A 26,620-nucleotide genomic window follows, 5' to 3' on the forward strand; every position below is an offset into this window, starting at 1 on the left:
TGATATGTAGAAAGTTAGCACCCACCCCCTTCCTAGAAGAATGAAATATTTTTGGAAATATTAAAAAGGCAGAATGTTTTATTTCCCTGGATGAGAAATGGAGAAACATGGGGGTTTTTTTTAGAGGCAGGAAGCAGACTCACTCTTAATAGCCCCCACCTTTCTTAATGGCCCACAGCAGATGCCAGCCCTGAAGAGATAAAGAGCTTATTGAGATCTAGGTAGCTCTATTCATAGGCAAAATACTGCAGGCAGAAATCCATTCAAGACAGGATATTTTGAAATTCCCTGCAGCAAGGTCTGAACAAAGGTAGGATTAGCCCTCAGCCACAATAGGAATTGCCCAACAAGCCCCTTCATTGTATCAACCCAAACTTCAACCAAACTTAGCTCAGACAAACGCCTAGGATTTGTACATTGCCCCATGGGAGTCTGACAACAGCCAATAGATTACATGTTCCTTAGGGGTGGAATTGAAAAATTTTAGCAACCGGTTCTCTGCCCAGTTGCTGAGTGGGCATGGCCATGGGGGTGTGGCCTACTCGGCCTCCTGCATCACGGTGGGGGAGTGTTTTCGCCCTCCCCAGGCTCCAGAGGCTTTCCCCGAGCCTCCGGAAGGGCAAAAAGGGCTCCCTGGGCTCTGGAGGCCCTCCGGAGGCCAGAAATGGGCCCATTTTCAGACTTCCGGTACTTCCGGTAGGCCCATTTTTCACCCTCCCCAGGCTCCAGAGGCTTTCCTGGAGCCTCCAGGAGGGCGAAAACGACCTCCTCTGGGCTCCGGAAGCCAGAAACGGGCCCGTTTCCGAATGTCCGGGAGACCCGTTTTTCGCCCTCCCAGAGTCTCCGCACATGCCTTGCACTTACCTCACATCCAATCATCAGGAGACAGTGAGTTCTAGTCCCGCCTTAGTCATGAAAACCAGCTGGGAGACTTTGAGCCAATCACCAGGAGATGGTGAGTTCTAGTCCCACATTAGTCATGAAAGCCGGCTGGGAGACTTTGGGCCAATCACCAGGAGACGGTGAGTTCTAGTCCTACCTTAGGCATGAAAACCATCTGGGAGACTTTGGGCCAATCACCAGGAGACGGTGAGTTCTAGTCCCAATTTAGGCATGAAAACCAGCTGGGAGACTTTGGGCCAATCACCAGGAGATGATGAGTTCTAGTCCCGCCTTAGGCATGAAAGCTGGCTGGGTGATTTTGGACCAGTCATTCTCTTTCAGCCCAACTTATCACACAGTTGTGGGTCCAATGGGGGGGAGGAGGGAAGGTGTCTTGGACATGTTTGCTGCCTCCAGTTATTTGTAACATTAACAACAAAGATGGGATGCAAATAAACAAATACATACATTCGTAGACAATTATCCATCATCGAGTTCAAAGAAGGAGGGAGCACTGAGCATCTCTCTGCATTTGGTTGCACCTACTCTGAAGTAAGTGGGAGCATTCACCCACACTGATGTCTATCAGATGAGGTGTAAAATGAAATTACAAGGCCCCCATCCCTTTTTACATGGTTTCCAGAAGCAAACTTAATTTTAAAGAGTTCGAAGGATGCCCAGACTAGATGTCCGATTAAATATAAATCTTGTTTTGGTGCCAAGAAGAAGAACCTCAACGTGGGAGCTTTTAGCTGTTGTACAAAACTGCTTTAAGGGCATAGATAGGAGCCTTGGTAGTACAGTGGTTTAATGCACCCTGTTATTAACACAGCTGCCTGCAATTTCTGCAGGTTCGAATCTTACCAGGCTCAAGGTTGACTCAGCCTTCCATCCTTTCTAAGGTAGGTAAATTGAGGACCCAGTTTGTGGGGGCAATAAGCTGACTTTGTATAAATATACAAAAGGATGAAGGCTATTGCTTAACGCATTGTAAGCCGCCCTGAGTCTCCGGAGAAGGGCGGCATATAAATCAAATTAAAAAAAAATAAATAGATAAAGCGAATGGGATAAACAGACACCTGTCGGAAATGCATGATCTTACAGGTATGCATTATTCCAGGCTGCAATTTCGGACCGCAACTCTTTGAGCCTCATGTTGCCAGGCAACTGTGAGATGTCAGCAGTCTCAAGCCAGCAGAGCATGAGACATTACCTCATAATCTGCGAAGCATTCTTAATGGGCCAGTTTTTACTCTCTGCGGCTTCATTTTTTATTTGGAAACTCTTCACCGATGGTGCGTGTGTCAAAGCCTGCAGGCAGTTGGACACTGCGCTGAGCTGTGACAAACCTCTGAAGGGCCCGTTACGTGGGAACTGCTCTCCAGAGCGAACAGTTTGTACGTGATGGAATGGCTAAATAATTTTTTTTTTTTAAATTGTAGAGTCTGGGTGTGCTCTGAGCTTGCTTGTCTTCTCTTTCATTACCAAGCTAGGTAACATCATCAGTGCTACCAAGAAAACCACCAAGCTCAGAGAGCACCAAGGATACCTCAGTTCAGCCCTGAGCTAGAAATATTCTCCTCCTCTAAATCAATCCCTCCCTCTCTCTCCATCCAATCATCTGTCTGTCTGTCCGTCTGTCCATCCATCTATCCATGCATCCCTTCATCCATCCATCCATCCATCCATCTCCTCTCCTCTCTCTTATCTATCTATCTATCATCTATCTATCAATCTATCATTTATCATCTATCTCTCTATCTCTATCTCTCTATCATCTATCATTTATCTATCATCTATATATCTATCTCTGCTAAGGTCTCTATATCTATCATTCTATCTATCTATATCATCTATCTGTCTATCTATCTATCTATCTATCTATCTATCTATCTATCTATCTATCTCTGCTAAGCTACATCTATCTATCTATCTATCTATCTATCTATCTATCTATCTATCTATCTATCTATCTATCTATCTATCTCTATATCTATCTACTCTATCATGTCTATCATCTATCTATCTATCTATCTATCTATCTATCTATCTATCTATCTATCTATCTATCTACTCCATCTATCATCTGTCTATCATCTATCTATCAATCTATCTATCTCTATCTATCTATCATCTCTCTATCTATCATCTCTCTATCTATCATCTCTCTATCTATCTCTGCTAAGCTCTCTATATCTATCATTCTATCTATCCATATCATCTATCTATCTCTGCTAAGCTCTATCTATCTATCTATCTATCTATCTATCTATCTATCTATCTATCTATCTATTTATCTATCTCTATATCTATCTACTCTATCTATCATCTGTCTATCATCTATCTATCAATCTATCTATCATCTCTCTCTCTCTATCATTTATCATCTATCATCTATCATCTATCTATCATCTATCTAGCTATCTCTGCTAAACTATCTCTATCTATCTATCTATCTATCTATCTATCTATCTATCTATCTATCTATCTACTCTATCTCTCATCTGTCTATCATCTATCTACTATCTATCTATCTCTCTATCTCTTTATCATCTATCATCTATCTATCTATCTATCTATCTATCTATCTATCTATCTATCTATCTATCATCTATCATCTATATATCTATCTCTGCTAAGCTCTCTATATCTATCTGTCTATCTGTCTATCTATCTATCTATCTATCTATCTATCTATCTATCTATCTATCTATCTATCATCTATCTCTATCATTCATCTATCCATCCATCCATCCATCCATCCATCCATCCATCCATCCATCCATCCATCCATCCATCCATCCATCCTCCTACCTACCCACCAGAGATAATATTTCCCGAATGGGTCCCATCACAAATCAGAACAGCTGAAGCACAGCACACAGCGTAAAACTGTAACCTCAAAAGCACCAACATCAATAAAGTTCCCAAATTAAAAAAACAAAAACAAAAAAACAGCTTTGGCAGCCGAGATGGTATAATGGAATGAAAAGATCTGGGTGAATTGCAAAGATTACAGGGACCTTTTGGAGATGGATGCCTTATTTTGATGGGATCCTATCTCATCCTAGTTATCTGACATATTTCATCATGGACTCTTAGAAGAGGTGATCACATTGGTACAAAGCAACAGGAAATAATTTAGGCGTTTGTGTAGGAGTAGTAATCATAAACTATGACCTTTTCGTAACAAATTCCTGGAATTGGATATGTCTAGTTTAATGAAAAGAAGGACTAGGGGAGACATGATGGCAGTCTTCCAATATCTCAGGGGCTGCCACAAAGAAGAGGGAGTCAAGCTATTCTCCAAAGCACCTGAAGGCAGGACAAGAAGCAACGGATGGAAACTCATCAAGGAGAGAAGCAACCTAGAACTAAGGAGAAATTTCCTGACAGTGAGAACAATTAATCAGTAGAACAACTTGCTTCCGGAAGTTGTGAATGCTCCAACCTTGGAAATTGTTAAGAAGAGATTGGATAACCATTTGTCTGAAGTGGTTTAGTGCCAGAGCAGGGGGTTGGACTAGAAGACCTCCAAGGTCCCTTCCAACTCTGTTATTCTATTCTATTCTTCTAAAACCAAGGCCTCCTTATTTGACCCAACCTTCATTCCTCCTAAGTAGGGACAGTTGCCAGTTGCCCAATAAAGAAGGAAGTGTAAGGTCAGAAGTGTTTCCTCTTTGTTACACCATAACCCATTTCCTTAAACGGAAAGAAAGGCTACATCCATTCCAGGAAGCCATGGTGGTTACACAGGATCCTTGAAAGAAGCGTCATCCTCAAGGTCAGTATTACCTACGTTTAATCCTGCTAGAGAAGACCCTCGTCCTTAAAAGACCCTCCTCCTAGGAAATCAATTTCAGTGGAATCTACCAGAATCGATTCCCCAGTAAGCATGCACTGAATCTCTTTCTTTTCCCCACAGAAGACAAGGAAGCTTCGTGCAGTGAAAAAAAGGAGAAAACGTTGCTAAGTCAGTCCAAGGTGAATCCTCCCCCAGGAGGAATCACAAAACGATAGAATCCTAGGCAGGGGTGGGATTGAAAAATTTCACCCTCCTGCACCATAGTGTGTGTGGGGAGGTGTTTTTGCTCTCCCCAGGCTCCGGAGGCTTTTCTGGAACCTCCAGGAGGGTAAAAATGGCCTCCCCTGGGGAACCGGAGGCCCTCTGGAGGCCAGAAATGGGCCCCTTTCCGGACTTCCAGTACTTCCGGTAGGCCCGTTTTTCACCCTCCCAGGCTCCAGAGGCTTTTTTTTTTGAGCCTCCGGGAGGGCGAAAATGGCCTCCCCCCAGGCACCGGAGGCCCTCTGGAGGTTGGAAATAGGCCTGTTTCCGGACTTCTAGTAGGCCCGTTTTTCGCCCTCCCAGAGCCTCCGCGTGGGCCCTGCATTTACCTGGCATCCAAAATGGGTTGCGTGGAGACTCCTGGGAGGGGTGGGGCGAGATGGTGTGTGTGTGTGTGTGTGTGTGTGTGAACCAGTCCTTGGAACAACCGGTTCGGCGAACCAGATTAAAATGAACATCCGGTTTGCCCAAACTGGCTGAATCCCACCCCTGATCCTAGGGCTGGAAGGAACCTTGGAGGTCTTCTAGTCCAACCTCGTGCCCAAGGCAAGAGTCTTTATGCCATTAGGACAAATGGTTTTTAATCTTTCCTTGAAGACCTCCAGTGATGGAGCACCCATAACTCTGGGAAGGCAAGCTAAGCTGCTCCATTGATTAATTGTTCTCACTGCCAGGAAATTCCTCCTTCGTTCCAGATAGGATCTCCTTTGGAGGAGCTTCTACCCATTGTTTCTCGTCCTGTCCTAGGCTGCTATGGAGAGTAAACTGATGCCCTCTTCCCTGCCCTTCAAGGATTGGAAGATGCTACCATACTAAGCCTTCTCCTTCTTGGGCTAAACATACAGCAACTAATCCCATCTATATACTGTATATTTATTATTATTAATTTATTATTAATTTAATTTGTATACCGCCCTTCTCCCTTTCATCTACACTATCTACATAGATGGTATATACACCTCCTGCTCCTTGTCCTCTGCTCTCTTACCCATCGACCTTTCTTTCTTGGTAATCATACTGATATATTCTTGTTATGTTCCTTTTCATTGTTGATTTTATTATTTTACTTTTGTTCACGCTCTTTTCGTTGCTTTGTTTTTATTGAGGGGTCCCTGGTGCTCTCTGTGATTCCTTCTTTTCTTGCAGACATTTCATTACCCCAGCTAGTCAGGAATAGCACTGATTATATTACCTAGTTGGTTATTTCCTTCTTTCCTTTCCTTTCCTTTCCTTTCCTTTCCTTTCCTTTCCTTTCCTTACCCCTCCTTTCCTTTCCCCTCCTTTTCTTTCCTTTCCCCTCCTTTCCTTTCCCCTCCTTTCCTTTCCTTTCCTTTCCTTTCCTTTCCTTTCCTTTCCTTTCCTTTCCTTTCCCCTCCTTTCCTTTCCCCTCCTTTCCTTTCCCCTCCTTTCCTTTCCTTTCCTTTCCTTTCCTTTCCTTTCCTTTCCTTTCCTTTCTTTTCCTTTCCTTTCCCCTCCTTTCCTTTCCTTCTCTTTCATGATTTCATCCAAACTGACCTAAAATTTGCAAAAAAAAAACCCCAATAAAATTGTCAGTGCAGACAAAAATGGAAAGGAAACCAGATAACGGAAGACTATCTGGGTTTATTTGCTGGTATGAAAAATGCAGAAAGATTGTGAGAATCCGGGAAACGAGTGGCACAGAGGGGAGCAGGCGAATGAGCTGTTAATTTATCTCGGAAACAGCTGCTCAGCTTAGCCTGGGAAAAAAAAACATCCCGAGAAATTATTTGAAATGACCCAAATGGACTCTGCCTTCACTAAATCACTATAAGTGAGACTGGAAAACTCCTCCTAAAATCTCCAAAAATAGGCAGCTGGCCAAGCTTAAAAGTTAAAGGCCACCATCCCAACGGATGATGGGCTGAATTTGACTCCAAGGATCACAAGATGTGGGCCTATGCCAGTGACGGTATTCAGCCGGTTTATCTGGTTCGCACAAACTGGTAGCGGCAGCTGCGGGTGGCTGTTATGTATGGGGATACATAATCACGTCCCACTTATCCATGTTTTGATGCTCTGTGCGTGCGTGGAAAGCCCTGTGCATGCACGGAGGTGGCGTGTGCGAGCTAAGTCAGTGCGCACGCGTGCGCACTCCCATTTGCGAACCAGTAGCAAAGGTAAGTGAATACTACCCCTGGATCTATCTCAGGGGTCTGCAACCTTAAACACTCAAAGAGCCATTTGGACCCAATTCCCACAGAAAAGAAAACACCGGGAGCCACAAAACCCTTAGTTCAATTAAACGTTCTGTTTTCTTCTGAAACTTTTTTCTTCTCTTGGATTTATCCATGGTTGGCCTACTGGGGGTTGAAAAGCTCAATAAATCATGTGCTGGCGGGAGTCGCACATTGGCGGTTGTGACACATATTTTGAGCGACAGGGAGCCGCAGCAGAGGGGTGAAAGAGCCACATGCGGCTCCAGAGCCGCAGGTTGCTGACCCTTGGCCTATCCTATTTGATTCTAAACCCCATCCAAAATTACTCCCTTCTCAACGATCTGCGGCATTTCAACGATTAGCAATACAGCAACGATCAGTAACGCTAAGCAAGCAAAATCAGGCTTTTACCGTGAACAACATAATCCGGTTCCCAGCAATATCTGTCGGCTGTATGTTTTGCCCCTGGATAAATTGACTTTTTAAGTTGAGAGAAACGGCGTCATCTTCATCCAAGGATCTGGCCAGGCTGTTGCTCTTCCGGCTCCAGGTATGCAAATCCTTTTTCAACGCCAAAGAAGGGAGTCCAGGCTGAGAGTGAGATTTCCTCAAGGGTTTATCGGAATCTTCTTCGCTCGCCGAAGGTTGGAAGACCGAGCGGAATTTGTCACTGATGGAAAATCCACTGGCGCTGTCATTTTGACGGGACCCGTCCAGATTTTTGGTATAACTCACATCGTTGAATTTCTCGATGCATTCATCGATGAGGGCCGGAGGGGCATTTTTGTGTGCGACCGTCACCCGGCCGCAAAACAGCACCTCAAACTTCTTGCTAAAGGGATCTTCAGATGGGCTCTGAAAATCGTCCTGACGGGAGATCTTCCCTGCTTGTCTGATGGTACTGATGATCTCAGGCACCTGCAAAATATATATGCAGATACATAATATAAACATCGATAAAATATATATTTGTGTTCAAAGAGGAGGAAACCAGGAACAAAAAACACAGCAGAAAGCGAGAGAGAAGGGTGTCAGAATTGCAATTCTTGACTTTCGTTTGCAGACAGATCCTTGACTTATGACCACAGTCGAGGCCAAAGCTTCTGCTGCTAAGAAGGACAGTTGTTCAGTGAATTTCCCCCCCCCATTTTACGATCTTTCTTGCCACAGTTGATCAGCAAATCCCTGCAGTTCTTAATCAGGATGCCCTAATTAAATCATAAGTCTCAAGCCAAGCTTCAAAAGAAATCCAGTTAAGTGAAGCCAACTCTGACCCCACGTAATTTACAACCCAAACTTGACCCTGTTTCCCCCCTCCCTCCCAAGGTGTGTCATCAGTCACATTCGCCAACGGAGCAATTTTACGGGTTGTAGAGATCACTCCCCTCCAGCCACTGTGGATAACTCTGGGAGACAGCCTTGAGAGAGATATGTCTGGAATGTGCTTTTGGTTTTGGCTGCCGTGCTGCTTTGCTATTTTCCCATCCCCCTTGCCTTAAGTTGACACTTAAGTAAGCAACACGGTTGTTAATGAATCTGGCTTCCCCCATTGACTTGGTTTGTCAGAAGGTCGCAAAAGTGGATCAGGTGATCCCGTGACACTGCAACCGTCATAAATATGAGTCACTTGCCAAGCGTGTGAATTTTAATCACACGACCAATGTGAATGTTGCAACAGTCGTAAGTGTGAAAAACGAGTCACTTTTTGTAACTTCGAACGGTTGTTAAATGAAATGTTGTTAAGTCAAGCACTAGCTGTACTTTTCATGCCAAGTTAAAGCATTCGAGGAAGGGAAAATGGCAGTGTGTGTGCCATTTGTTTCCTGTCTACAAGTAGTTCTCGACTTAACAATGGTTTGTTTAGTGAAAATTAGTTTATAGTTACAATGCCACTGAAAAGATCATCATGACCATTTTTCACACTTATGACTGTTGCAGCATCCCCCATAATCAGAGGATCAAAATCTGGACGCTTGACCACGGGTTCCTATTTATGACAGTTGCAGTCAGAGGTGGGATTCACTTACCTTCCGTACTGGTTCGCAAATGTGAATGCGTGCACCCAGCTTCCATGCATGCTCGGCCTTTCGCGCATGCTCTTTGCTCACACCCGCGCCTTCCGCGCATGTGCAGAGCCTCCAAAATGTGGCAAAATAGGACATCATTATGTCCGGGAGGGTGGACGGCAGTGGTGGGTTGCTACTGGGTCATCCCGGATCGGGCGAACTGGTAGCAGCAGCGGCGGGAGGCTCTTCTGCGCAGACTGTTCTGCGTATGCACAGAAGCATCATGCGCATGCACAAGCATGCCCAAGAGCGAACCGGTAGCAACGGCATTTGCAACCCATCTCTGGTAGGCGGGGCCTACCGCAGTCACCACTACCAGTTTGCCGAAACCACAACGAACCGGCTGAATCCCACCACTGGTTGCAGTGTCCCGGGGTCATGTGACAAGCAAAGTCAGTAGGGAAGCCTGATTCGCTGAACAACCTAATGGAACAATTGCCTTGATTCATTTAGCAACTGCGGTACGAGAGGTTGTAAAACAGGCAAACTTCACTTCACAGCTGTCTTGCTTAGCAATGGCGATTTTGCGCTCAATCATGGTTGTAAGGCGAGGACTCCCTATTCATAGGGCAGGCTGGATGGAAACACAAGGCCTGAAGGAATCAAAAGAGAAGAAGGCCTCAAAATAAGTCCTTCTGGAGGGAACAAAAAAAATCTGAATTTTGCATGTCTCTTTATCCACATTGGGTGGGGGGTGGAAGGAGACGCAAATAATAATATTTGAGAAAGAAACCTAATAAGGTCATTTTATGGATCACAGACATATTTCAGGAGAATTAGTCAGAGGATCACCATAAGGGAAAGAACAATGACCTAAGAATGAAACAGGAAGAATGACCTCATCCTCAGAATATAATCTGTGGCTCAAGTAGCCGACGTGGAGTTGAACTTTAACCACGGCTCATTTTTTTTTAAAAAAAAGTACTTTTGCAAAAGTAGAAGAGAACTTGTAAGGGGTTCTCTGGAAAGGCTCTCCTGTGACGGGCCTCTATAGGGGTTACCAAAAATGTGATTGTCTTCACTTGCTTGTTTGACCAGTATTTAGTAATGGTATATCCAGTGGTGGGATTCAGCCGGTTCGCACCATTAGAGAACCGATTGTTAACTTTCTGAGCAGTTTGGTGAACTGATTCTTGGAAGAAATCATTAGGGCAGAGAACCGGTTGTTAAATTATTTGAATCCCACCACTGGGTATATCTGTATCTGTATCTGTATCTGTATCTGTATCTGTATATCATCTATCATCATCATCTATCTGTCTATCATTATGTATCATTTGTCTGTCAATCTATCATCTATCTATCATCATCTATGGTCTATTTTATCTGTCTGCCTGCCTATCTGTCATCTATTTATCATTATGTATAATTATGTATCATCTATCTATCTATCTATCTATCTATCTATCTATCTATCTATCATCTATCTATCTATCTATCTATCTATCTACCTACCTACCTACCTACCTACCTACCTACCTACCTACCTACCTACCTACCGTATCTATCTATCTATCTATCTATCTATCTATCTATCTATCTATCTATCTATCTATCTATCTATCTATCTATCATTATGTATCATCTATGAGTCATCTACCTACCTACCTACCTACCTATTTATCTCATCTTTCTCTATCATTATGTATCATCTATCTATCTATCATCTATCTATCTATCTATGTATCATCTATGAGTCATCTACCTACCTATCTATCTCATCTTTCTCTATCATTATGTACCATCTATCTATCACCTATCTATCAATCTATCAATCTATCTATCTATCTATCTATCTATCTATCTATCTATCATCTATTTCTCTATCATTATGTATCATCTATGAGTAATCTATCTATCTATCTATCTATCTATCTATCTATCTATCTATCTATCTATCTATCATCTTTATCATTATGTATCATCTATCTATATATCTGTCTGTCTGTCTGTCTGTCTGTCATCTATTTCTCTATCATTATGTATCATCTCAGGGTTCGAATCCCTAGTGCCGCGTAACAGGATGAGCTCCTGTTACTTGTCCCAGCTTCTGCCAACCTAGCAGTTCGAAAGCACGTAAAAAATGCAAGTAGAAAAATAAGGACCACCTTTGGTGGGAAGGTAACAGCGTTCCATGCATCTTTGATATTGAGTCATGCCGGCCACATGACCACAGAGACGTCTTCGGACAGCGCTGGCTCTTCGGCTTTGAAATGGAGATGAGCACCGCCCCCTAGAGCCGGGAATGACTAGCACATATGTGCGAGGGGAACCTTTACCTTATGTATCATCTCTCTCTCTCTCTCTCTCTCTCTCTCTCTCTCTCTCTCTCTCTCTCTCTCTCTCTCTCTCTCTCTCTTTCTCTCTCTCTCTCTCATATCTATCTATCTATCTGTCTGTCTGTCCGTCCATCTAGCTATCTATCATCTATCATTTATTTCTCTATCATTATGTATCACCTGTCATCTCTCTCTCTCTCTCTCAACTACCTTTCTTTATAACCCTTTGACATCCAACTCCTAATTATTTCTCCTACAGTCTTCAATTAATCTCTCACGTCTCAGTCCTCAGTCCACCAAATACAGTACATACAGAGCAGAATTTATACTATCACCAGTTAATTCTTCCATAATCAAATCTGATGGATTATTTTAAAATAGGAAGGAAGAAGACAGGGAATATTATTCTTTCTAGAAATACATTGGAGATAATATTGCAAATTAACCTCCAAAATACACAGAGCTTTGTTTTACCGAGAGATGCACAATAGCACAGAGGGATTTTATACGGGTGACGAAGCAAATATATTAACTTCTTCTGTCATGTCTATGGTTTGCAAAATTTTGTAAACCTTTGGATGGGCGAGGAAACCATTTTCATCTTATTTTATGATCCACATGACGTGTGTTCCCACATCACTCTAAGATAACTTTTTCACATTCCCCTTATTCAAATTTGTTAATTCCTTTCCCTGACCCGTTCCTATCAAAACGATCAGACCAGTGAAGAATTATTTATGTGGTCCTTACTCTGAAAGTGACGTAAATTGACTGGGACCTCCATAAATAATTTGATGTGAACTTTGAGGGAAAAAAACTGCAACTTTGCAGCATTTTAGGCAGAGATGGTATTCAGCCGGTTCGGGAGAAGCGGTAGTAGCGACCTGCGGTTGGGTCCCGCCCACTCACCCCGCCCACTCAACCCGCCCAAGCACTATGCTGTCCTATTGAACCACATTTTCAAGCCGTGCACATGCGTGGAAGCCGGTGCTGGGCGAACTGATAGGTAAATGCAGTCTGTTATCTGCACCTCTATAACTGTCTGGTTTGGCTCTGCAACCCAACAAGACAGACACAGACTTCAGAGGATAATTAGAACTGCAGAAGAAACAATGGCTACCAACCTGCCTTCCACTGAGGACCTGTATATTGCACGAGTCAAAAAGAGGGCTGGGAAAATATTTACAGACCCCTCGCATCCTGGACATAAACTCTTTCAACTCCTACTCTCAAAACGACGCTATAGAGCACTGCACACCAGAACAACTAGACACAAGGACAGTTTTATTCCTGAACGCCATCGCTCTGCTAAACAAATAATTCCCTCAACGCTGTCAAACTATTCACTAAGTCTGCACTACTGTTAATCTTCTCATCGTTCCCATCATCCATCTCCTTCCACTTATGTCCATATGACTGTAACTTTGTTGCTGGTATCCTTACGATTTATATTGATATTGTTTCCTGATTGCTTATTTGTACCCTATGACTATCATTAAGTGTTGTACCTTATGATTCTTGACGAATGTATCTTTTCTTTTTATGTACACCGAGAGCGTATGCACCAAAGACAAATTCCTTGTGTGTCCAATCACACTTGGCCAATAAAGAATTCTATTCTATTCTAAATTATGTGAATCTCATCCCCTGCTTGTAAGTCAGAAGTGTCAAACTCGATTTCATTGAGGGCCGCATCAGGGTTTTGACCTTAGGGGGCCAGGGTTTGTGGCCAGCTTGATGTCACTCATGTCGGGGGCACCTGTGGCGGCCCGAGCAGCCTGCCAGGGGAAACGGGTAGAGGGTTGCAGGAGGCCGTCGCAGCTGGAAACGGCGCTCGGGAGCCCATTTTCGCTGGCAGAGGCACTGCGGGCCGGTCCTTCACTATTTCCAGGGTGGCCCCGCAGGCCGGATCTAACCATCCCACAGGCCGGATCCAGGCCTTGAGTTTGACATCCCTGTTCTCCCAAGGCTCCCATTTGGTTTCTATAAACCAGGAAAGCCGGCGAAAGTATATGCCTTACCAATTCAACGCCAGTTCAAAGCACCGACACTTCTAGACCCACAATTAATTAAAAGATAGGATCTGAGAAGCTGTTGAGAAGTTCTAGTCCCAAGCACTGAGAGATCCCTTCATGGAAGAGATATTAGGCGGCTACATCATTCAGTCGGCGTGCCGACTGATTAGAACCGGCTAAACACCGCAACTAAAGACAATTGTACAGCAACAAGACAAAGCCTTCCAATACAAAAAAAAAAAAAGGCTCAGGTGACCCTGTTCCTTGACCAGGCAGGCTGAAAGATCTGAGCAATTAAATTTGCTTTTCTCTTGCAACCTTCTTCCTTGACCGCTGCCCAGGAACATCCATCAGAAGTTATTTTAAAAAGTCAATCTGTTGGAAACTGTACAACCGAAGCTTTCTCTCTCTTTTTTTACATGGGTTGTGCAGCACACATTAAAAAGCACAACAGAACTTCGACGGCACGGATGGGGTGAGGTCCCTGCTGCAGATGCCTGTAGTACCATAATGGCTAACCTTTTTGTCGTCGTGTGCTGAAAGCAATGCAATACAAGCGCGACACCCCACACCCCGCACACACCATCCCCTGCGCATGTGCACACAACTCCCTGTGCTCCCCCACCCTCGTGCTCCCCTGCCCCCATGCATGAATGCATGACTCCCTGTGCCTGCGCCCCACCCCCACACATGGATGTGCAATCCCCACGCATGCACACGTGACCCCTAGGATCTACAGATTTACTCATGACCGCAATTGAGCCCAAAATTCATGATGCTATGTGAAACCTTGGCTAAGTGAGTTTTGCCCCATTTTACAATCTTTCTCGCTTGCGGTCGCTAAGTGAATCACAGCAACTGTTAAGTTGGGACGTTAAGTGGATCTGGCTTCCCCACTGACTTTGCTTGTCGGGAGGTCGCAAAAGGGGATCCCATGACCCCAGGGACATTGGTTGTAAAATGAGGCAAAATTCACTTAAGGACCGTCTCACTTAGGAACAGGAATTTTGGTCTCAATTATGGACATAAATTAAGTCAGTACCAATGTTTATTGGTTGCATTCAGCTATTTTTTTTTTAAGTTGAATTATTTTCTACTATCTAAGTATCCTATCTATCCAGTGGTAGAATTCAAATTTTTTTTAACTAGTGGTTCGGTGGGCGTGGTGTGGTATGGCTTGGTGGGCGTGGCTTGGCGGGCATGGCAGGGGAAGGATACTGCAAAATCTCCATTCCCACTCCACTCCAAGGGAAGGATACTGCAAAATCCCCATTCCCTCCCCACTCCAGGGGAAGGATACTGCAAAATCCCCATTCCCTCCCCATTCCTGGGGGAAGGATATTGCAAAATCTCCATTCCCACCCCATTCTTGGGCCAGCCAGAGGTGGTATTTGCCGGTTCTCCGAACTACTCAAATTTTCCGCTGCCGGTTCTCCAGAACCTGTCAGAACCTGCTGGATTTCACCCCTGTATCTATCCTATTTACTGTATATAGTATCCTACTTATACTATCTACTCTCCTATCTAAGGATAGAAGTCTCAAATATTAAGAGGAAGGTAACTCAGTAAGTTTGAGATAAAGAAATATGAAATTCTGCTGAAAAATGCAAAGCTTTAGTTGTTTGCAAACCATATTTAGATAACTTCCCCATGGGTTTATAAGCAATTTTCTTCTCCCCTGGACATAATTTGCTAGAGTAATGGCTATCCTCTATTATCCTTTTTTTTTTGAAAATCATGGATGCGCCTTCCCTTTTAAAAATCTAATGAAGCAGCTATTTCAATAATTCATGTTCCTATTTTCAGTGTTTTATTCTATAGTGTTTAAGTACCGTCGGATTGATTCCTCAAAAGAATTATTTTGCTTCCCATCTTCTCCTCCTTTCAATTACAAGCCAGAAGCATTAGAAGAAATCGTTCTGCTTTTTTAAAAAATATCTTGGCAACCACTATTCGTCTGTTCAACCGTATGCAGGTAGTCCTTGACTTTCAACAGTTCATTTAGTGACCATTCAAAGTTACAACGTCACTGAAAAAAAGTGACTTATGAGCAGAGGTGGTATTCAGCCGGTTCGTGCCGGTTCGTACCGGTTCGGTAGCAGCAACTGTGGGTAGGCCCGCCTCACCCATTCGCCCCAGCGTAATGCCGTATTATTTAGCCATGTTTTCGAGGCTGGGCGCATGCATGGAAGACCAGGCGTATGCATGGAAGGTGCACGCGGGGGGTGAACCAATGATAAGAATATGTGAAACCCATCACTGCTTATGACCGCTTTTACGACATTTGCAGCATCCCCATGGTTACGTGATTTACATTTGGATGTTTGATGACTGACTCACATTTATGTCGGTTGTAGTGTCCCGGAGTCATGCGATCATTCTGACAAGCGAAGTCCAACCAGATTCACTTAACAACCGGGTAACTAACTGAAGAACTGCATGGATTCGCTTAACAAAGGCGGCGAGAAAAGTTCGTAAAATGGTGGAAAACTCGCTCAACAAATTTCTCACTGAACAACACAGCTGTGGCCGTATGTTGAGGATCACCCTGTGCAATGTTCACAGGACGTTATGAGGCGTAGTTGTGCTTTGGCTTGCACCAGAGCCCAAATCAGGAGAAGGTTGACCAATTTGGGACGTGGAAATGAGGTGGAACTCAAAACCGTTGGTGAAATTCCAAAATGGTCACGAAAGTTACCGCAAACGTGGCACTGCCAGCAAAATATCCATATATTTTGAACACCCTTCCATCTATTAGCCGCGGTGGCGCAGTGGTTAGAGTGCAGTACTGCAAGCTGTACTTTGAGTGCTGGCTGCCTGCAATTTAGCAGTTCGAATCTCACCAGGCTCAAGGTTGACTCAGCCTTCCATCCTTCCGAGGTGGATAAAATGAGGACCCAGATTGTTGGGGGCAAGAGGCTGACTCTGTAAACCGCTTAGAGAGGGCTGTAAAAGCACTGTGAAGCGGTATATAAGTCTAAGTGCTATTGCTATTATGACACCAACCGAGCTCACATGGACAAAAGAAAAGCTGACATTGCCCAAAATTAAAGAAAAATGAAGTGGAGCCAGACGCAATGCAAGACTGTTGTTGTTGTTTTCACTTAGATATATATCCTGCTTTCTCTTCAGAGCTCATGAGAAATCTTTTGTTTTATGCCCACAACAATATAGGTAGTCCTCGACTTACAACGGTCCGTTTAGTGACCGCTCAAAGTTACAACGGCGTTGAAAAAAGTGACTTAGGGCTGTTTTTCACATTTACGACGTTGCAGCATCCCCACTGTGATCCATAGTGAGACCCTTGGCAACTGACTCATATTTATGACGACTGCAGTGTCCCCCGGGGTCACGTGATCCCCTTTTGCGACTTCCCAACGAGCAAGGTCAATGGGGAAAGCCAGATTCACTTAACAACCGTGTTCCTAGCTTACCAACTGCAGCCATTTCACGTAACAACTGTGGCGAGAAAGGTCGTAAAATGAGACAAAGCTCAAAGCCAGAGAAAATTTTGGGCTCAGTTGTCGTCGTAAGTCAAGGACTACATGTAATCCTATGAGATATAGATTATGCGCCTGACTAGGTGGCTCAGTGGCTAAGACACTGAGCTTGTCGATCAGAAAGGTCGGCAGTTCGGCGGTTCAAATCCCTAGTACAGATCTCCTGCGTGAGTAGGGGGTTGGACTAAATGACCTCCAAGGTCCCTTCCATCTCTGTTCCTGTTATGCTAAGAGAATAGCAGCATCAAAATCAACCCCCTGAGTTTTCCTGAGCGTGAAAAAGTTTCAAATGCTTCCCAAGTTCCTAGATTGATTGATTGATTGATTGATTTTTTTATTTATTTATTTATTTATTTATTTATTTATTTATTTATTTTATTTAAATTTTTATACCGCCCCCTCTCCCGAAGGACTTGGGGCGGTGAACAGCCAAAATTAAAAACACACAATACAAACATTAAAATACTATAAAACAAAATTAAATTTATCATTTGGCTTCCCTAATTTAAAAACCTCTTACCCATAAAATTCCCCAATTAAAGTTCAGCCTCCAAACCACTAGTCCACACTGCCTTGCCTTCTTGCTTTACACAAATATTCCTTGAGAATTGCCCCGGATCCATTAGACAAAGTTTGGCTTTTAATTCCCGAAATAGTCTTGCGTTCCTTGTTGTATTAATTGGTACATTTTAATAATACATTTCGTTCTTTGATCCAGAGAGCATCTATTAAGTAGTGATGGTCATTAGCAGGGGAAGTGGGGGGGGGGAACCATTAAAATCGAGATTTTAAAAACAGGGGGAAAAAAAGGGAGGAAACCAAGGTTATGTGTTTTAAGTACGTGCATTTAATATGTACTAGTATTATGTCAAATTCTAGAGCTGTGGCCAACAGGAACAACGACCAATTTTGTGCTAGTTGTTCCCTACTCTAGGGGTCGGTGCTCATCTCCGTTTCAAAACCGGAGAGCCAGCACTGTCCAAAGACGTCTCCGTGGTCATGTGGCCGGCATGACTCAATGCCAAAGGCACACGGAACGCTGTTACCTTCCCACCAAAGGTGGTCCCTATTTTTCTACTTGCATTTTTTACCTGCTTTCGAACTGCTAGGTTGGCAGAAGCTGGGACAAGTCACCGGAGCTCGCCCCGTCACGCGGCAATAGGGATTCGAACCGCTGAACTGCCGACCTTTCTTTCTTTTTTTTTTTATTGAAAAAGTTTTAAAACAAACACAATTTCCCCACAACCCTCCCACCCAACCCCCCCTCCCCCTCCCCGACTTCCCAGAGCAGAACACAAGGTATTTCAATTGACTTTTAACAATAAACTAAATTGCTTAACCAATCATTAAACTAACATTCCCTAAAAAAAAAAAATCTTACCCCCCCCCTAGATAAAATCCTGCTTCTTAGACATAAAACTTCTAATATCACTTATATAGCGCTTATACAGATAAAAGAAATCATTCATAAGCTATTTGATACTTTTTGGTCTGATACTTATTTTGTATATAATCAATCCATCTTCTCCAGTCCTGTATATACCTTTCTTGTGTGTGATCCTTCAAATATGCTGAAATTTTAGTCATTTCAGCTAAATTAGTTACTTTCAATATCCAGTCATCAATAGTAGGCAAAAAGTCCTTCTTCCAATGTTGTGCTACCAACAATCTTGCTGCTGTTATCAAGTTCAAAGAACTGCCAACCTTTCGATTGACAAGCTCAGCGTCTTAGCCACCGAGCCACCGCGTCCCTCTCCATATTTCACTTAGCAACAGAAATCTGGGGCCCAACGGTGCTTATAAGTCACTGCTCTTATTCTCAACGGCTAAAAGGTGAATCTGTTTATATTAAAAGGCCCCCTTCTCGCCTTGGTCCAAAATGCATAAAAAGATCTAAACTGTGAAAGTGGTTTGTGGTAAGACAAAAAGGAAAAACATAATAGAAGATTGCCTGTTTAAAAATATGCACTTGCCGTTCCAGGATAACCACAGACAAACAAGCCAATCAGTGAAACAGGCAGAAGGATGGGAATGAGTAAATATTTTTCCTCAAGGTTATAAATGGACAAAACCATGAGGACAGAGAAAAGGTGGCTTGAAGTGTTAATACCACTTTGTAACGTCTTAGTAAGGCCACGCTTGGAATCCTGTATCCAGTTTTGGTCGCCACGATGTAAAAAAGATGTGGAGACTCTAGAAAGAGTGCAGAGAAGAGCAACAAAGGTGATTAGGGGACTAAAAGGCTAAAACATACGAAGAACGGTTGCAGGAACTGGGTATATCTAGTTTAATGAAAAGAAGGACTAGGAGTGACATGTGAGCAGTCTTCCAATATCTCAGGGGCTTCCACAAAGAAGAGGGAGTCAAGCTATTCTCCAAAGCACCTGAGGGCAGGACAAGAAGCAACGGATGGAAATTAATCAAGGAGAGAAGCAACCTAGAACTAAGGAGAAATTTCCTGAGAGAATAATTAGAAGTTTTCGGTGCTCCAACTTTTGCAACCGTACAGATACCTGATCAACAATCAAATGTTTTTCTTTAGTACAATATATATGTGGTAAAAACAAATGAGACAATCCTAAAATTATATATATATGTATGTATGTATGTATGTATGTATGTATAAAAGAAGCAGACATACTGAGAACTCTGGAACTTAAGATTTTAAAATTTTAAAAGAATTAAATATATATATTTAATAATAAAGAATATATATATATATACACATATATAAATATATATATACAAGCACAAAGCCGAAAACACCAGCCTGAAGATGACGAATGAGACTTCGTCGAAACGTTGCCAAGACACCTCCAATTTTATGCGGGAGAAAACCCGAATAACCAAAGACATATATATATATACAAATACATATATTTGTAACCTTGTTGCTGGTATCCTTACAATTTATATTTATATTGTTCCCTGATTGCTTATTTGTACTCTATGACTATCATTAAGTGTTGTACCTTATGATTCTTGATGAATGTATCTTTTCTTTTATGTACACCGAGAGCGTCTGCACCAAAGACAAATTCCTTGTGTGTCCAATCACACTTGGCCAATAAAAAATTCTATTCTATTCTATTCTATTCTATTCTGGCTCAGCTTTTCAGTCATTGTCTGTCACAGAAGGGACATGGGGAGAGACAAAAAAAAGTTTTAATTTCGTGATGTAAAAATTCAGGTTTATGAACGTGGAATCTCAAAGTTGGACTGACATGTATGAATTTTGGGACAGTGGGTAAAACATCCGTGCGCGCAAAATCACCCCGATCTTTCGTACTATCCGGTGCTGACTTAAAACAGAATGAATGAAAAGACTATAAAATCATCTAAGCGCTGAGTTAAAACATCCAGCATTTCCATTTTTGGGTTCTGCTGGGCTTCCGTTCCATGAATTATTATTTTTTTATCCTCCAGCGTTTCCACCTTCCCAAACAACGGAAAGCTACTTTAAGCACAACAAACATGAATGCAGCTTCAAATGCAATCCTGTTAAAACAATTGTTTTATACAACCTAGTCAATGCCCTTATTTGCGCCCGAGTCTTTTAAAAATCAGGGGGTTGTAAATCTGCAACTTCAAAGAAAAATCAGTTGTGGATGGATTTGCCTATCACCGGAGTTGAGGGATTTATGGTTTTCCAGCTGAGCTCTTCTCCGGCACTTCCCAAAATTCAAACCTTCCCTGTTCTGAAGACAAAGAAGATCAAAGCAAGGGGGGGAAAAAATCCTACCTTTGCTACCCAGTTAAACAGGGGTGACATCTTAACAAGAGGGAAGCCAACCGAGGCTGGCCAGCTCCAGTGCCAACTATCTTCTCCTCTTCTTGATCAGAATTTGCTCTTCCACATCTGTCTCGAGTATCAACTCCTTTCCAGAGAGACCATTGCTTTCCCAAAGCGGGTTTTCTCCCCCCACTTTTTTTTTTGCAAAGGAGGAATATGTTAGCTTCCTCCTTCACAAAAGGAACTGTGAGGTCCCTAGTCCATCAGCCTCACCAGTCCATGGGCTCTCCCCGAATGCAAGAAAGACAGGGCGGGGCCAAAGGCTAGATGAGACCTGCCGTTGGCTGTTTCAAAAAGACAACCCCGCCCCTTCTCCTCCTCAAGAGGAGGAGGAAGAGGAGGAGGAGGAGAAGGAGGAGGGAGGGAGGGAAGGAGGGCCAACAAAGCTTGCCCTGTGGACCAGTCAGGAGATTGTGAAATTGAGCAGCTGGCGTTGAAGGAACACGCAGGGACATGCCAAAGGCAGGGAGCGGGGGAAGGAAAAAAAGAGGGGGAAAAAAATTTACGAAGGTAGACTGGCAACTTTGAAAGCATGCTGCGATGAAAGGCAGCATTCATAAGCCCTGCTTTAAAAGGAAAAAAACGGCTTGCTAGGACAGAGGTCTGCAACCTTAAACACTCAAAGAGCCATTTGGACCCGTTTCCCACAGAAAAGAAAACACCGGGAGCCACAAAACCCTTCCCGTGCCTGACTATTTCCTGAGCGGCCACAAAACTAATATATGTAGTTGAATTAAATGTTCTGTTTTCTTCTGAAACTTTTCTTTTCTTGGATTTATCCATGGTTAGCCTACCGGGGGTTGAAAAGCTCAATAAATTGCGTGCCGGCGGGTGTCGCACATTGGCCGTTGGGATGTGCATTTTGAATGACAGGGAGCCGCAGCAGAGGGATGAAAGAGCCACATCCGGCTCCAGAGCTGCGGGTTGCTGAACCCTGTGCTATGACTTCGTGCAGGAAATATAGTCAGAAAAGCCTGACTAGGTAGCTCAGGTGCTAAGACACCGAGTTTATTGATCAGAAAGGTCGGTGGTTCGGCGGTTCGAATCCCAAGTATTTAGGTCTCCTGCGTGAGCAAGGAGGGGGGTTGGACTAGATGACCTCCAAGATCCCTCCCAACTCTGTTACTGTTAAATATATGTCAGCCTTCATATAAAATCAATGTCACCTCTTGCTGAAGGTGTAAACAAACCCCAGCATTTAAGTGAACTTCAGCCATTTTTCAGCCCTGCTCTGGGGTTTAACGTGACAGGAAGAAAAAAAAAGAAGAAGAATGGTTTGGGGTTTTAAAAAAATATCAAGAGGAGTGGGCCAAAGACCTGTTTTTTGAAATTCCTGGCCAACGTCTCTATCATTAACTGGCTGGGTTGGTACCAAATGTAATGGGATGAGGAGTCTCTGCATCCATCCTTTGAGGGAGATTGGGGGGGGGGGTTCAGAAATGGGAAAAATAAATAAAAAATATTTTATTGAACTCAATTTTGCCTCTTTAAGAAGGAGCATGCGTGAATTGTTATGCTGTGCTAAGATCTGTGGGGTCCTTGGTGTTCCCTGGGGCTTGGTGGTTTTCCTTGTAGATGTTTCATTACCCAACTAAGTAACATTATCAGTACTAGAAGAGAATAGGGTATGTGGAGAGGAGGAGGAGACATACTCTACTCTATTCTCATTCCATTATTCTATTCTATTCTATTTTATTCCATTCCATTTTACTCTACTCCACTCTACTCTCATTCCATTATTCCATTCCATTCCATTCCGTTCCGTTCCGTTCCACTCCACTCCACTCCACTCCACTCCACTCCACTCCACTCCACTCTCATTCCACTATTCTATTCCATTCCATTCCGTTCCATTCCCTCTACTCTACTCCACTCTACTATCATTCCATTATTCCATTCCGTTCCGTTCTGTTCCGTTCCGTTCCGTTCCACTCCACTCCACTCCACTCCACTCTACTCTACTCTCATTCTATTATTCCATTCCATTCCATTCCATTCTATTCCGTTCCACTCCACTCCACTCCACTCTATTATCATTCCATTATTCCATTCCACTCCACTCTACTCTACTCTACTATCATTCAATTATTCTATTCTATTTTATTCCATTCCATTCCATTCCACTCCACTCCACTCCACTCCATTATCATTCCATTATTCCATTCCACTCCACTCCACTCCACTCCACTCCACTCTACTCTACTCTACTCTACTCTACTCTACTCTACTCTACTCTATTATCATTCCATTATTCTATTCCATTCTATTCCATTCCATTCCATTCCACTGTACTCTACTGTACTCTACTCTCATTCCATTATTCCATTCCATTTCATTCCGTTCCATTCCGTTCCGTTCCATTCCACTCCACTCCACTCCACTCTATTCTATTCTATTCTTCTAACTAAAACAATGTCTCACCAGTTACTTTAAAGTAGAGGAAGCTGCCAAATCGCCATTCTTCCGCTTCATTTAAAAGCCTTTTACTAAACGTGAGAATGAACAGATTTCGTCTAGCAAATAAATACTTTTTCCAGAGGCTGTAAACCCAGTTCTGTATCACTGGCTGGATGAAGAGAAGAGATATATTCTAAATCAGTTATATTCTTTATCCTGACGAGAATTAAGATGTGCGCCCTTCAGTTTTCAGAATTCCCCAGCCGGAATGCCCCAGACAGCAAGTCTGCGCATCTTAAAATTGCCAGGGTTGTGAAACGCTCTTCTAAATAGTACTGACAGACGAGCATCATGAATAAAGACGAGTAGGCCAGGATTTCCTATACTGGACAAACTTTAAGGCATGTGGACCTCAACGATCAGGATCCCCCAGTCAAAAGAGAAGTGAAACAGGATCAAACTCTTGCCCATTTCACTTCTGCTTCCTTGTCTGGGCTGTAGAACAATTCCAAAACCCTTGAGAGAATCCAAACTGAGGTTTTTAAGAAGAGATTGGACAACCAATTGTCTGAAATGGTGTAGGGCCGTGATGGCAAAACTATGGCAAATGGAGCCATATCTGCGGGCACGTGAGCATTGCCTTAGCTCAGCTCCAATGCGCAATGCGCATGCCGGCCAGCTGATTTTCAGGCCTTCCAGGCGCACCGGAAGTCGGGAAACGGGCTGTTTCTGGCCTCTGCGGGGGGGAGGCTGTTTTTGCCCTCCCCAGGCTCCTAGAGAGCCTCTGGAGCCTGGGGAGGGTGAAAAACAGGCCGTCCGGTCCAGGGGTGGGTTCTACTTATCTTTACTACTGGTTTGCAGCGGGGCCATGCGCACACTCTTCTGTGCATGCGCAGAAGCGTTTTGGTGACATCGGGGTCAGTGGCCAGAGTCTCCCGCCAGTTTTACTACCGGTTCTATAGAACCGGTGCGAATCGGGGGCAACCCACCACTGGTCCAGTCCCACCGGAAGTCGGGAAATGGGCCGTTTCTGGCCTCCAGAGGGCCTCAGGGGGTTGGGGAAGGCCGTTTTTTTCCCTCCCTAGGCTACAAGAAGGCCTCTGGAGCCTGGGGAGGGTGAAAAATGGGCCTACCGGGCCCATCGTGCCATCACATGACAAAAGCGGGGGGAGCATGTGCGCATGTGCAGGGTGCATTGAATTATGGGTGTGGGCACGCACATACACACACGTACAACTCCCCCGCGCTTCCCCCCCCCGCTTTTGGCATACGACAGCAAAAAGGTTAGCTATCGCTGGTATAGGGTTTCCTACCTGAGCAGTAGTGGTGGGTTCCTCCCGGTTCGCCCCGGTTCTCCCGAGCCAGTAGCGGCGATGATATGACGTCACCGAATCGGTTCTGCCCCTCTGTCCCCCGCGTCCCTCGTGCCCCTCCCACCCCCCACCTTATTCTTACCTTTTATTTGCCCCCCCCAATCTATTGCTGCCTCCTGAGTCCCAGCTGATGGCTAGAGGGAAAAAAACTGTTTAAACTCTTGACGCGGGGCTTCAAAGGGCTGCCCTACAGCTGATCAGTGTTAAAAGAAAACAAATGAGTAGACCAGTGCCTGCAAAAATACACGAGTAGATCAGTGCCTGCAAAAATACATGAGTAGATCAGTGCCTGCAAAAATAACCTCACACAGCCACAAAAAGCCCCCCCAAAAAACAATTTTCACACTTTACGCACACACAACACAACACAACACAACACAACACAACACAACACAACACAACTGGCTCACCCACAATGTAAAAGAGCTGTTCTAGACCCAAAATGGCCCCTGCAACAAGCAGGAACCTCACAAGCCACAAAATCCCAAAAAACCAACTTTCACACTTTACACACACAAAATTCCACATACAGCTTTGTGAGATTTTGTGTGTTTGTGTAGTTAGAGTAAAAACCTAGAGAAACACACTAAATCTCAGAAAGCTGCACAAATATTATTTTATTTTAATGTATTTTTATTTTTATATTAAAGCAGCTAAATTTAAAACTTCCTAAACTTTAAATGTCTAGGTCTAAAAAAAGAACAACTAAAAAAAAAAAAATTAACTATTTTTTTTAAAGCTCCCAAAGGGGAAAAAAACTTACCCAATAGAACAGGGGTCTCCAACCTTGGCAACTTTAGGACTTGTGGACTTCAACTCCCAGAATTCCTCAGCCAGCTTTGCTGGGAGTTGAAGTCCACAAGTCTTAAAGTTGCAGATAGAGCTGCTCACCGATGATTGCAGGCAGGGAGATTCAGTTGCTTGCTGATGCAATGGATTGCAGGTATTACAGCAAGTGCGTTGCGACCAGCAGCTAAGGTAAGCAAGCTGGAGGCTTGACGGGGGGAGGGGGGGAAGAAACTTTTTTTCTTTTACATGGCTCTGGCGATCCAAGCTGAGTTGCCTGATTAGCGGGCAACTCAGCTGGGATGTCAGAGCTTGGCTGGTCAGAGCCATTTAAAAGGAAAAAAAAGGCTCTGATGATTGCGGGGCTCAGCTGGGAATGGGGGTGGGAGCAGGGATTTTTGCTACCGGTTCTCCGAACTGCCCGTCGCCATCGTTACCTACTTACCCGAGCCGGTCCGAACCGGGAGCATTTCACCCCTGCTTCCCTCCTACTCTTATTCCCCAACATTTGCTTTGGCTTTGGGGGGGGGCAACTGACATATATTGGCGTCTGAATGTGATGACTTGATTCCCTGTGAAAGAATTTTGTCTCCTGCTTTTGTTAATTTTTTTTTTACAAATAACTCAAAGTGGCGAACATACCCAACACAATTTCCTCCTCTTATTTTTTTCCCCCACAATAACAACAACCCTGTGAGGCGGGTTAGCCTGAAACAGAGTGACTTGTCCAAACTCCCCCAGCCTGGCTTTCATGGCTAAAGCTGGACTTGAACTCAAGGTCTTGCTAGCTTAGATGTTAATGTCCCCGCCCCCTGAGAATGTAGTCACAGAATCTGGCAACACAGATTCGTTCAAAACTATTTTTGAACGAATTCACTCATTATTAATTAAGGAATTATTAATTAATTCTCGAATATAGCTCGTCTGTCTGGAACCCGCACTGCATATCGGACATTAATACAATTGAACGCGTCCAGAGATATTTTACGAGAAGAGTCCTCCATTCATCTAACCGCAATAAAATCTCTTATGCCACCAGACTTGAAATTCTGGGCTTAGAAAACTTAGAATACGCCGCCTTCTGTCTGACCTAAGCATAGTACATTAAATTATCTGCCACAACGTCCTACATGTCAATGACTACTTCAGCTTCAACCACAACAATACACGAGCACACAATAGACACAAACTCAAGATAAACCGTTCCAAACTCGATTGCAGAAAATACGACTTCAGTAACAGAGTGGTCAATGCCTGGAATGCACTGCCTGACTCTGTAGTTTCTT

The 26,620-nt window shown here is 43.7% G+C and overlaps 1 protein-coding gene across 2 annotated transcripts in view; it reads right to left on the reverse strand.

The window, feature by feature from the left end:
- TBC1D1 (TBC1 domain family member 1) overlaps positions 1–26,620 on the reverse strand; it is a 96,743-nt gene that overhangs the window by 47,531 nt on the left and 22,592 nt on the right. For both annotated transcript variants that reach the window (XM_070948482.1, XM_070948481.1), the window contains exon 3: positions 7,537–8,043. In XM_070948482.1, coding sequence (XP_070804583.1) covers positions 7,537–8,043 — 507 coding nt within the window. The remainder of the gene's footprint in view (positions 1–7,536; positions 8,044–26,620) is intronic.

The sequence above is a fragment of the Pituophis catenifer genome, unplaced genomic scaffold (assembly GCF_029215685.1).
Source record: "Pituophis catenifer annectens isolate HBS135680 unplaced genomic scaffold, rPitCat1.0.hap2 SCAF_8, whole genome shotgun sequence".
Classification (NCBI taxonomy): Eukaryota; Metazoa; Chordata; class Lepidosauria; order Squamata; family Colubridae; genus Pituophis; species Pituophis catenifer.